This window comes from Podarcis gaigeae, assembly GCF_964106915.1.
Source record: "Podarcis gaigeae genome assembly, chromosome: 10".
NCBI lineage: Eukaryota > Metazoa > Chordata > Lepidosauria > Squamata > Lacertidae > Podarcis > Podarcis gaigeae.
This window is the reverse complement of record NC_139686.1, coordinates 1,164,476-1,177,075: the sequence shown is the minus strand read 5'-3', so window position 1 is coordinate 1,177,075 and position 12,600 is coordinate 1,164,476. Positions and strand designations below refer to the sequence as shown.

Here is a 12,600-nt window from a genome sequence, read left to right as displayed (position 1 = left end):
ACCAACATTTTGAATTATGCTCGGAAACGTACCAGGAAGAGGTTGTCAGAAGGGGGTGTACAAGACACCATCCAACCACCTTAGGGGCTCTACTCCAGATTTGTGTCTGGTTTACTCCTTAGCCTTTTTTCTGCTGAAGATGTCCCACAAGGCAGCGGATACGGATTTTTACTCGGGATTTACTCTGATGAGAAAGGCAGCAGAGATTTAGGACCAGAGTTTTCCTTCTCCTAAATGGGCTCCCTTCCCAGGTTGATGAACCTCATCTGCCCCTCACTTCCCTCTGCATCTCATGTAGAAACCGACTTCTTGACCGTTGGACCCACACTTGATCTCCTCTGCTCCATCTGCTGGATCCTCTCTTCACATGCAGGGGAAGCCCCTAACTGACCAAAGGTTTGAGACCCCTTGGCTATCCTCACCTGGTTTAGCCAGCCAGTCGAAGCCGTTTCCTGGGATTGTGGCCGCTGTCGCATGCTGACAGCTGCTAGGAGCCACAGGTGAGAGCTGAGCGCAGGGTGGGAATAGGACCCCCACCTCATATATTGACCCTGGATGTGTCAATGTTCTCCCCCCTCCTCCTCCTTTTCCCTGCTCCCCCCATTATAACCCACCAGAAAGAAAAGCAGCTCCCCCCCCCCCCAGGATCCTGGGGGTGAGCAAAGCAAAAACCTGTCACTATTCAAAATGCAGCACATGTTTATAAAATATAAATATTATTCCAGATACAGAAAGAAAAGCAAAAATTGCCAACAAACGTCGTAATGGGAAACGAAAATAAATAAGAACGGCGAGTTTAACAGTACGGAGGCTTTTTCAGGTCTGCTTGGGAAGATCTGCTCTCTTCCTGACTTGAGTCTTTCAGAGCAGCCCTCCCCACAAGACACACACACACACACACACACACACACACAGCCCAGCAAGAGAGCCCTCCAGCTCACAGAGCAGGGAAGGAATGCAGCACCCTGAATGACCCATCACACCCTCGGAAAAAACGTTTTGGTCTTGCAACTGAAATGCCACCTAAGGGGAAATGGGAGAGTTGTAAAAGGCTCTTTCTAAGAAGTCTGAGCACAGCACCTTAGCTGCTCCCTTGACGCGGAATTCCTCCCGCCCATCCTTGCACTGAAACCCCCAGGTGCTGAGAGCAGATGCGGGGAGAGGGAGGAGGGGATCTCCCCCTGCCTCAAAGGGAAGGGAGCCAGACAAGGGCACCTGGTGTGCAGAGGCACAGAGGCCTCCTTGCGAGAGTCAGGATGAAGCCCTAGCTGCCCCCAGCTGTGCTTCAATCCATGAGCACCCAGACGAGGGAGAGACCTTTGCAGAGCGGAAAGCCTGGACCGGGGCAGGCAGGTTTGCAATGGGGCCCATCCATTTCCCACTCACTACAGCTGTAAGAGTGAATCACAGAATCAGAAGGGATCCCCCAAAGGTCATCCAGCCCAACCCCCAGCTGATGTAGGGAAACCGCCTGCTGCAGAATCACAGAAGGGAAGCTGTCAAGCTCCTCTCTGCCTCCTTTGTGCTACTTGCCTTAGTATCACAGAACTGTAGAGTGGGAAGGGACCCACCAGTCATCTAGTCCAACCCCCTGCCTTGCAGCTCAGAGGCCCTTTGCAATCATTTTTCTTAGAGGGTTGAAGGCAGTAGGAAAGGGGGGTCTGCTGCTTGTAGGGTGGATACTCCTCTCCCCCCCCCCCGAATCCTTTACCTCTGCTGAGCACAGTTTGCAGCCTTCCCCATTTTTTCCGAAACTTGACTGGGTGGGAACTGAAGGCAGGCACTTTGCACATGGGAAGTGAAGTCTTCCACAAACCACCATCTCCATCCACAGAGGGCGAGATGGGCATTTCCTGGAATCTCAATCTGCAGGAGAAGAACTTTTCTGAGCATGAAGAAGAACATTCTGATTTGAAGGAGGTGGTGGAGGTTTAAAAGCAAAGGTTGCTTGGCTACCTGCCAGGGATAATTCAGCCGTGATCCCTGCTTTGCAGGGGGTTGGGACCAGATCATTATCCAGTTCTATGATTCCGTGAGGAATTCTGCTTCTGACGGCCTGCGTCTAATGCCCTGCTGCTTATTAGTGTGTCTTCCTCCGTAAACTCGAATCCGGGCCCTGAGTGAGTGGTAGGGGCATGTTCTGCGTGAAACGGGGACTGGGAATCACTAGGCATTCCCACGCCCACACCCCCTGGCTGGCCTTGCTGCTCAGCTCAAAACCACACAAACACACACACACACCCCTCCCCCACCCCAGGCGCCATTTTGCTGAAAATAACAATAACAAAAAAAACACACAAAAAAATTATGGGTTTTGTCATTACATGCACCAAAGTGTCGTTTGCCCAGGAGTGATTCTGACGAATGAGAAGGAAACACTGGCTTGCCCTGTGTGCCAAAGAAGCAAACCCAAGTTTTGCTTAATTTTGATCCACGTGGGTGATATTGCTACATCAGTTATTCCGAGGTCTGAAAAGTTAACAGTGGGGTCTGCTCTTCAAATGCGTTGCTCCTTTTTTTTCTTTTCTTTTTTGCAGTATATAACCTTGAACCTGTCCAAAAGCAAGATTTGGACCATGCTGAATTGTACCTCCACCCTGGAACAAACCACCCCCCACCCATAGAAATCTGAACCAGCCCCATCCTGCCCTGCCTTGCCCCACTGAAGAGCTCTGTGTCGCTGGAGGCAGCAGAGAAGAGGGCTACTGAGGAACAACTTCTGCTCCTGTGTTCTGGCATTCAGCTTTCTGGGGGGCGGTTGCCTCTCACTTTGCCTGGTCTGAGTCTCTCCAGGGAGCATGAGAGAGCCAGACCAGCCCTCCAAAATGAAAAAGGAAAAACAGAAGCCCCTCCAAAGGATAGGGAGTCCCCCCTTTTTGAACCACGCATCTCGCATGGAGCAAACTTCTTTTCTGCTGCTCTGGAGAGGAAGACCCGAACCATCGAATTCAAATGACAAGGAAGGAGATTCAATTAGGAAGGACTTTCTGGTGCTAAGAACCATTTAACAGTGGAATGGATGTTGACTGGCCATCTGTCAGGAGCTGCTTAGCTCCCGGGTTTGGACTAGATGACTCTAGGGGTCCCTGCCTACCTACCCTTCTATGATTCCCTTGCAGTCTCCCATTCATGCAAACCACAACCAGACACAATCGAGTGACCCCCCCCCCCCGCAAACTGAGCTGCCCCCGAACTGAGTCAAGTCTACCCTGAGAGAGGATGCCCAGGAACACAGTGATAGTCCAATAACATTCGCAGATCAATTCCTGGTGCAAGTAAATGTGTGACTGTTTTGCTCCGAGGCTGGTTTTGCTGTCATCATAGATATCGTAACCTGAGGCGTTTTGCTTCTTGCATAGGTGTCGCACCCTGTGGGTGAGGCACAAAGAGGCTCTGTGCGTTTGCACACAGAGGCGCCCGCACACCCTAGCAGTTCTGAACGTGGTCCAAGTACTTTGCGATGCTTTCTAGGCACTTGTGGAGCCGGTCCAAGGTCACCACGGCTGTCGTGTACGGGGAGACGGTCATCAGCTCTGTGAGGTTGCCCAGGTTGTCGGCCGCAGAAGGTCTGCGGAGCAGGCAGCCCAGGTGGGCGCTCAGCATCTGAAGGAGGCTGCGGAGGTTCTCCACGTCGTTGGAGATTTGCACCACGGGGGCCTCCAGAGGCAGGCTGGAGAGGACCTGGTGGAAGATCTGCAGGGTCTCGTCGATGGCCTCCAGGCTTTCTGCCGGCAGCTGCCCAGGGATGAAATCAAACCCGTTGATCTTCAGGTTCACTGGAGGAAACTGCAACAGGAAGAGGGAAATCACAGGCGGTTAAGCCAAGCTCTGCTGCAGATGACAGCAAGGCTTAAAGGTATAGGTAAAGGGACCCCTGACCATTAGGTCCAGTCGTGGCCGACTCTGGGGTTGTGGCGCTCATCTCGCTTTATTGGCCGAGGGAGCCGGCGTACAGCTTCCGGGTGATGTGGCCAGCAGGACTAAGCCGCTTCTGGCAAACCAGAGCAGCGCATGGAAATGCCCGCCGGAGTGGTACCTATTTATCTACTTGCACTTTGATGTGCTTTTGAACTGCTAGGTTGGCTGGGACTGAGCAACGGGAGCTCACCCTGTCATGGGGATTTGAACCGCCAACCTTCTGATCCGCAGGTCCTAGGCTCTGTGGTTTAGACCACAGTGCCACCCGCATCCCTGACAGCAAGGCTTAGCCTTGAGGAAAATGGAAGGAAGGAGGAAGGGCTGCTTTCCCAAAGCAAGAGTGTCACCCAGTGCTGCTCACACCACTCTGGAGCACATGAGACAGGCGCATGCCTTGAACACTTGTGCCACAGAATGCCAAACAGACACCCATCCTCTCTTGGAAGCTGCCCAGAGTGGCTGGGGCAATCCAGTCAGATGGGCGGGGTGCAAGAAATTGTTGTTGTTATTATTGTGGCAGGCTTGGCAGGGAGGGTTGAAATGTTTACCGCAGAGAAGTCCTGGCCCATGACCTAAATAAACTCTCAAAGCACCTGCATATTATTCTACAACCCTGAAAATTAGTACAGCTCCAAGGCTTCAATTGGTCTTAATTTGGCCTAGTTATTGCATGTTTCAGATGCCTGAGAACCACGGGTGTTCGGTTGAGCATATTCCCAGGTGAGCATGCACAAGGGATGGATTCCAAAGAGCTGCCATTAGGCCTCTTTGCAACTTTTTGGCATTTGCCGCTTGCAGGGGGAGAATTATGTAACACCCACCTGCACTTATTGTGCAGTAGTATTTGCAGAAAATAGCTTCTAGGGGGTACCCGACCTCAGTGAACCTACCACAGGAAAGGTGTGTCCTGGTTGCTAGGGAGAAAGGAAAGGGGAAGGGGGATGAGAAGACTAGAAAACAAGGTGGGTGGGAGGGAACTAAAGGGGAAGGGGAAAACTCTATGTCTTTAGGACCCCAGGAAATCCTATTGGCTGGTTTCCAAACAACTCACTCATCAGTCACAGTTCTGACTTCACTCATTGGCTAAAACACAATGACAGGAGCAGCTAGGCTGGCTCTTTTCACAGAAACCACCCAGAAGGCTGCCTGCACATTTTGTTGTGTAACTTCCTTCTAGGAAGCCTAGTTCTTTTTGAATGAAACTCAGCCCCCAATCCCTTTGAAGGCCTGGGCCCTGGTACAATTGCTCCAGTACAATTCATCCATGCTCCCCACTCTGATAGCCCGTTGCCGCAGACAGGCACTGAGGAGGGGGCATTCTGGGCTGTCTGGTTTGTGTGCCATGATACTGAGTATGCCGTCTGCCTGGGTGGCTAGTACGAATGCAGGAGAAGCCTGGCTTGCTATCATCAGCTTGGAGGAGAGCAGAAGGTCCTGCAGACTGCAATGAGCTCCAGGAAGACACAATCAGACCCTGAATGGCCACGATTCTTTTGTGGGGCTGGACTAGATGACCCCTGGGGGACCCTTCCAGCTGCTTCTATGAGTAGGTGGGAAGGAGGGGACGGAGCCTGTTCTTGCCCCACCTCTTACCTGGTGCTCCTGGATCCTGGCCATGATGGTTTTGGTGAGGCTTTTAGTGTCAGCTACGACCTTGTCAATTTTCACAGGCCGGCCGTGGAAGAGGGGCAGCCAGACCCATAGCAAACCACACAAGGAGATGTTGGGGCAGCGCATCTTCTCCTTCAGCCTGTGCAGATAAAGAGGAAAACCAGTTAGGGGAGCTCCTCTGGGTTTCCTGAAGAAGGGGTGTACGTCCTCACAGGGAACGTGGGTAGAAAGAGAGAAGGTTTTCTTCCTGTCTTGTAACACCAGAAGCCAAAAGTTAGAAGATTCAGGACAGAGAAAAGAAAGGACTTCTTCATGCAGCGCAGAGTTGAACTGTGGAACTCCCTCCCACAGGAGGAAATAAAGGTAACCTAATTAGATGGCTTTAAAAGAGGAGGAGACACAGAGGAGGAGAGGGCTTCTGGTGGCTTGCCCTCCACGGTCAGAGGCACCGATGCTTCTGAATCCCCAAAAGGACTCTTGTGCTCGGATCCTGCTTCTGGGATCCCCTGGCCAGACTCTCTCCCTGTCTGACTTTGGATCAGATGCTGTGATTCCTGCATTGCAGGAGGAGCCTTTGAGGTCTCTTCCAACTCTACAACTCTTCCATTCCACTATGTCTCACTCTTTCTAAACTTGGAAAGAGACTAACCTTTGCTTTAGGAACAAATGCGCAGGTGAACAACCTCATAGGGTTGTTGTTGGGAGATAAAAGATGGGGCGAGGGTGTGTGTGTGTGTGTGTGTTTGTGTGTGTGTGCATGACACTCCCTGAAGGAAAACCAAGTGAAAAACAAAATGGGCAGAACTGAACATCACCATGGGCCTAAAAGATGTCCCTTTTCTTACTATCTTGCATGTTAACCTTTTCCCTGGAAAGACTCCTTTAGCTTCCTCTGCTCATCACATTGTTGGTAAAGGAGCTGAGCTTGTCAAATCTCTGGAGTGAGTGACTTCCCCCCCCCCCCCAGTGGGGGTCTTGCTTCCCTAACTCCTCTCCCCTACCCGGAAGGGCTCTTAGCAAAGTCCACTTGGGCAGGAGAAGTCTGCCAAAGCAGCTGGTGTTAGAGGCTCTTGAGAATCAATTTCCTTATACACCCCCCCTCCTCCTTACAGCGTGCAAAAAGTAATGCGAGCACAAACTTAACGAACAGAGCAAATTAAAATTAGAGCCAAGCAAATGAGTGACATCGTAAAACAACAGAGGGAGATGATCTGTACCTGAAAGTTCAGGCTGGCTGGTGAGAGGAGTGATGGGGCTCACCTGGGCCCCAAAACGTAAGTTGTGAAATTTCGCAGCAAGGGGAGATTTCCGGCCCTTGCACACCGGCCCATTTCTCAAAACCAAAGACCCTCAATCTACAAAGCCTCTGCAAGTAGCTACCTTTCTGGGTGTTCACCAAGCCAACCGAAAACACATCGCAATCCATTGTAGTTGCTACCTCTTGGGGGAGAAAATCCAACAGTACAGTTTTGTGCTGTGTGGAAAAAAAGTATTTCCTTTCCCTCTAGTTTGTGTCCAATGCTGGCCCTACTCAGAGTAGGGCCACTGATGCTATTGGACATGGCTAACGTTGGTTCACTGACTTTATCGGGTCTTCCCAGGGCCAGATTTAGGTTTGATGAGGTTCTAAGCTTTGTCAACAACAAATTGTCGCTGTTTTTTGTGTTGAATATATGCTATATGGTAATTTATGGACCCAATAGGCATCTCAAGCCATTTGCCCATGTTACCATGCAACCAGTCCATGCAGAATGTAGGCATCCTATATATAGAAAGGAGCAAACCAGGGATATTTGAGGGAGCAGGCGAGCAGGCGGGGCCCATGACTTACATCAGAAGAGCCTACACAACACAAAACACTGTTGCTGGTGTAGGTTTTATTTTATTGTTGCTTATCTTATATTTTTGAAATATACATCCGGTTTTTTTCCCTTTTAATTTTTTTTTGGGGGGGCAAGAGAGTGGGGCCCTAAGCTATAGCTTGTTTAGCTTATACGCACAGGGTCTACAGCCCTCAATCTTCCAACATCCAGCTTCCTGGATGGCCCTGCAGAATTACACCCCGCCTCTTCCTCCATGGAGCTGAAGGTGGCATAGCATAACAGGATCACAGAATTGGAAGGGACCCCGAGGGTCATCCAGTCCAACCCCCTGCAATGCAGAAGTATGCAGCTGTCCTGTACGGAGATCAAAGCTGCAACCTTGGCGTTCTCAGCACCACGCTCTAACCAACTGAGCTCTCCAGGCTGGCTCACACAGTTCTCTCCCCACACAACATCCCTGTGAGGAAGCTTCGGCTGAGAGGCATTGTGACTGACCCAAAGTCAGCGGGGATGATTTGAACCCTGGTCTCCCAGACCCCAGTCTGACACTCTCCTTAACCAGGACACCACACTGGCTGCCTGAATGGCTCTCCTGAGTTCTGGCCTTGCGAGGGGTGAGGGAAGACTCCTCCAGGAAGCGTCTTCCAAGCTGCCTGGCATGAGGCGTGGTGCCCAGCAGCTGCCACACCAAGGGCACTGGCGCATCTGCCTCCCCCGCTAAAGTTCCCACTGACAGTGTTTACCACGGCAAGATCCCGGCCGCATCCCAATGTTTCTGGAGTTTCACTTCAAAACATCTCAAGGAAGGAGGACTCCGTGCACCAGGTGGGAAGGAGATTAAGGCAGCCCAGCAAATCTGCAGGGCCCGTTGGGCATGTGTGTTTCCTGAGAATCTCAAGCAGTGCCGTTGACAGTTTTGGCAACATCTGGCTGTCAGTGGCAAGCAGGAACAGAGTCTGCCTGCCTGCCTGCCTGCCTGCCTGCCTTCCCAGGGCCGAGGCCCGTGGCCATCCAGCTGCACTGCACCCCACACACATGGGTGTTACATAAATCCGACCGCCGTGATAACAGAGCGGTAAACACGATGCCGAAATGAGGAATCTGGGGCCAGCAGCACAGCGAAGTGGAGGCTTCTCTGAACTCAGGACACTAAGGGGCAACTTGTCGGCATCGGAGGCTGACATGAATAGGTGGCTTTGATGCTTGCTGTTTCTCTCAAAAGGGGGTGTGGCTCAGCAGCAGAGCCCAGGGCCCCCTGGCAAAATCCTAGAATTGTAGACTTGGAAGGGACCCTGAGGGTCATCCAGTCCAACCTGCTGCAATGCAGGAATAGGCAGCTGTTCCCTACAGGGATCCCCAAATCTGAAACCTTGGCGTTCTCAGCACCAGCTAGAGAAACCGGTAGGAGAACACTTCAGTCTCCTAGGACATTCTACACAAGATTTCAAAGTAGCTGTCTTATTACAAAAGAATTTCAGAAATAGACTGGAAAGAGAAGTTGCTGAATTGCAACTGGTTACCAAACTTAAAACCATGGAGAGACCTGGTCTGAATAGAGACATTGGATTCTTATCTCATTATAAATGATAAAGCTATTTTTGGCCATCTCACCCCTTGCTTTTTCCTGTAAGACCAGTTGCAGTCCTTAACAGTTGTCAAAAGATTTAGCACACCTATCAGCCAATCACCCATTCCCACCACCCTGCTGAGTAATACCCCTCCCCACCCTCTCACTATATGTAAGGGTCTGGTGACTTCTGTCTCAGTGTATCTGAAGAAGTGCGCATGCACACGGAAGCTCATACCAAGAACAAACTTAGTTGGTCTCTAAGGTGCTACTGGAAGGATTCTTCTTCACTGGAGGCTTTTAAGCAGAGCTTGGATGGCCATCTGTCATGACTGCAGTGGCTGAGATTCCTGCATGGGGGGCTGGTTGGACTACATGACCTTTGGTGTCCCTTCCAACTTTACGATTCTAGAATTCCATGAGCCTAAGAAAGCGAAGCAATGCTCGGCCTGTGCTTGGAGCACTGCAGAGAAGCCCAGAGTCTCCAAGGATCCCTCTTACCTGAGCAGAAGGCTGCCCAAACCCCTGGCCTGCAAAGTTGGGTCACAACTTGGGTTCTGCCCCTTCACTGCCACCTGACGGTGCCCACCGCCCAGCCTGGCATTTGGGGCTGACCAGGTTGCCCCCTGGCCTGTTTCATTTGCCGGAGCCTGGAAGTGGGACCTCGGAGCCAGCAGATCAGATGAGGAACGGAGGAAGCGGCTGTCCTACGCTAGAGGCAGAGCACAGGGGTCAGTCTAGTTCTAGCCTCCAGGATTTCAGGTGGGGAAACTCCCCCAGCCTTGCCCATGGAGACTGTGCCAGCGACCTTTCTGTGCCATTGTGAGGAAAGGAGGGTAGACTATATGGGCCTGATCCTGCCAGGCTCTTTGGGGATTCTTTGGTTGAGGTTCCGCATTGGAGGGGGTTGGTCTAGATGGCCTTTGGGGTGCTCTGTCATTCCATGACTCTTCTTATTTTCTACATACACAGCAGTGCACTGAGCCACTGACCTTCCCCAAATGACTGGGGGACCATTTTCTAGGAGAGCAGAGCCCGACCCCCCCCCAAAAAAATTCTCATGCCCCAGTCCAGAGGCTCCACACCCCACGTTGCTCACTCTTCCCCATCCAGCCCCAGTTTGTCTAGAAGAGCAGTTCTCAGTGCCCCAGGGAGAAATCTGGGCGCTTGCTTGGCTTCATCCTGCTCCAATTTCCAGAATCAGAGCTTGAGGGGTGGGGTGGGGTATTTAGCTCATCCTCAGCCTCGGATGGAGGATGGGGGGGCATCTAAGCCTGTGGAAAACCCGTGGGCTCCCCTCCTGCCTTTTCAGACTGACCTCCCCCCCCCCGCTCCCTACTCTTTACTTCAGAACCAGGAGATCCCGAGGCTCACACTTGTCCGGCAGCACCGCGAGGCCGGCTAAGCACAGGCGCTCTGCACATGCTCTCTCGGGGTCTTTCCTCCGGCCTCCCTCCCTCCCTCCGAGGCAGCTGACCTGCCTTTCCCATTCCGCAAAAGCGAGCGGAGCGGGAGGGAGTTGGTCCTCTCCCCGCACCTCCTTCCCAGAACCGGCCCAGCCCGGCCTCCCGGGGTGAAGCGAGGCGAAGCGAAGCCGGGGTCAGTCCGGGGCGGCAGTGCGGACGCCCCCTCGGCCCCGGAAAGCCCTCCGACTCCCCACTCCAACACACCTCGTCCTGCCCTCCTCCGCTCCTCAACCGGTCAGTCCCCCTGGCGACGCAGTGAATGGGAGATGGAGACGGGAGGGGATCCGGGGAAATCTCGCCCTCCCCAGCGGCCCCAGATCTCTCCCCCCCCCCACCCCAACCGCTCAATTTGCAGGGCTGGCCTTCGGAAGAGGTGCCGGGCCAGGCGGAAACAATCCACCTCGCCCTTGGGAAGTGAGGGAAGCAGCAGTCAGGAAAAAGCCGGAGCTAGACGCACGTGGAGGAAAAGGCCGGCTGAGCTCCTCGGCCTTTTCTCCCAGAGGGATGGGGATCTGTGGGGACAGAAGGAAGAGGTACGGGTACCCCACCGGCTAAGCGGCTTTCCTCTAGTCTGGAAGCCTCAACGCGTAACCTGCGCCGACGCGCTCTGTAGCAAAGGATGTCTGCATGCGCTCAGAGGCACTCTGGGGCGCCCAGCGCCGCGCGAGCAGACAGCTTGGTTCCAGGAGTCCTGACAGTCCAAAGCGGATCGATAAGGAAAGTTCACCCCTGGAGCAAGCTCCCCATCACCCCTGCGCTCTCCCTCAATATTCAGGCACCTCCCCCCCGCCTCGGCTCACCTCTCTCGCGCTGCCTCCGCCGGCCTTCTGAGGCTCCATCGCCGCCGCGACACTTTTATAAGGCGCGCCGGGTTGCACAACTCGCCCGGCCGCGGCCCGGCCCCTCCCTGCCCGGCCCGGGGCGGGGGAGGCGGCGCGGGCGGGCGCGGGAGGCGGGGACCCCGCGGCGCCGCAAAACCCCCTGCTGCCGCCGCCGCTACCCCGGGAGCCCCGAGCGCTGCCCCGGAGGGAGGGGAGTGGGGCAAGGCTTTTTGGGAAAAGGAGCCGCCCAAATGTATTAGAGAAAAGGGGTCAAAAGGGGACCGTCCAGGTAGGAAATGATGCCTCCCGCAACCAAACACGTTTATTTCCTCGCCTTTTGCTAAGAAAATAGCCAGGGAATCAAAAATCAGAAAGAGGAAATAGGGGAAATGTATTTTTGCATGTACCCACTAACCCCTGGAAAAAATAAAAATATTTTAGCTTAATTAACGGTTCCTGAATTTGTGTTTGCTGAACTTCAAGGGTCGGGGCAGTGCGCGCTGGTCGTGGGGTGGGGGGGAGAGACCTTCTGTCCAGATTTTTTGGGGATCCCCGCACCCGGTTTTGAATTCAGTCCAGAGTGAAATCCGGCGCTCGCTCCAAAGCCGCTCCGGTTCCACGCCTCGCTCGACTTCGGGGCTGTTCTGGTGATCTCTATAAATGATTTTTTAAGGGGAAAATACCAGCAACAATATTTATCACAAGGAAAGGGGTCGAAAATGAAATCGCCGGCTTCCAATGGGCAAGTCTGGGGTGCGGCGCCGCTGCGGGCGCAAAACAGTTCAGAAAAGGCAGTCGGAGATCCTCAAGCCGGTAGAGCGACTCCGCTGAGAGGGAAGGGGGCAGCTGGGGGGGGGGACGACGACTTTTTAGTACAGAGAAAAAACGAGGAAGAGGCGACGTGATAGGAGGGTATAAAAGGAGAAAGTAGAGAGAGAGAGAAAAGTTTTGCTCGCGTAAAAATTGCTCTCTCGCGAAACGGAAGGTCGGGAGATTCAGCAGCGCAGAGTTAACCCACGGAACTCCCTCCCGCAGGAAGATGGGATGCCCACCAACCTGGGCGGCTTTAGAAGAGCGGCCATAACTGAGGGGGGGCCTCTTCCTTCTCCCTCTTCTTGAGGCCAGATGCTGAGGAGGTGCGGGAGGAGAAGGTCCGGAGCCGGCGCGCTCTGCGGCGGAGCTGCGTGGGGACCCGGGATTCGACCCGATCCACCGCCGCTGGTCTCCTCCTGTGCTGTCGTCGCTGGATTTCACTCGGTGCTTGAGTTGCTGTTCTGGTGCCATCGAGGCTGACAACCTCAACTCATGTATCTCGCCCAGAGGAAAACCGTAACTCGATTCTTTATATTGTTTCACAATTAAAATTATTAATGACGACGAATGATTTATTATTA

General features: G+C 53.3%; 1 protein-coding gene across 1 annotated transcript; it reads right to left on the bottom strand.

The window, feature by feature from the left end:
- Nucleotides 1-681: 681 nt before the first annotated feature.
- Nucleotides 682-11,208, bottom strand: LEP (leptin). Its single transcript, XM_083701027.1, has 3 exons — nt 11,186-11,208; nt 5,512-5,668; nt 682-3,786 (listed from the first exon to the last, which is right to left on the bottom strand). Exons 2-3 carry the CDS (start codon nt 5,653-5,655, stop codon nt 3,427-3,429), a joined length of 504 nt encoding a protein of 167 aa, XP_083557153.1. The 5' UTR covers nt 5,656-5,668; nt 11,186-11,208; the 3' UTR covers nt 682-3,426.
- Nucleotides 11,209-12,600: the final 1,392 nt, after the last annotated feature.

Excerpts from the sequence above, each read along its gene's own strand:
- LEP (XM_083701027.1), bottom strand. The coding sequence starts at position 5,655 with ATGCGCTGCCCCAACATCTCCTTGTGTGGTTTGCTATGGGTCTGGCTG. Across the intron at positions 3,787-5,511 it reads CCAGGATCCAGGAGCACCAG|TTTCCTCCAGTGAACCTGAA; the intron begins GTAAGAGGTGGG and ends TTCCTGTTGCAG.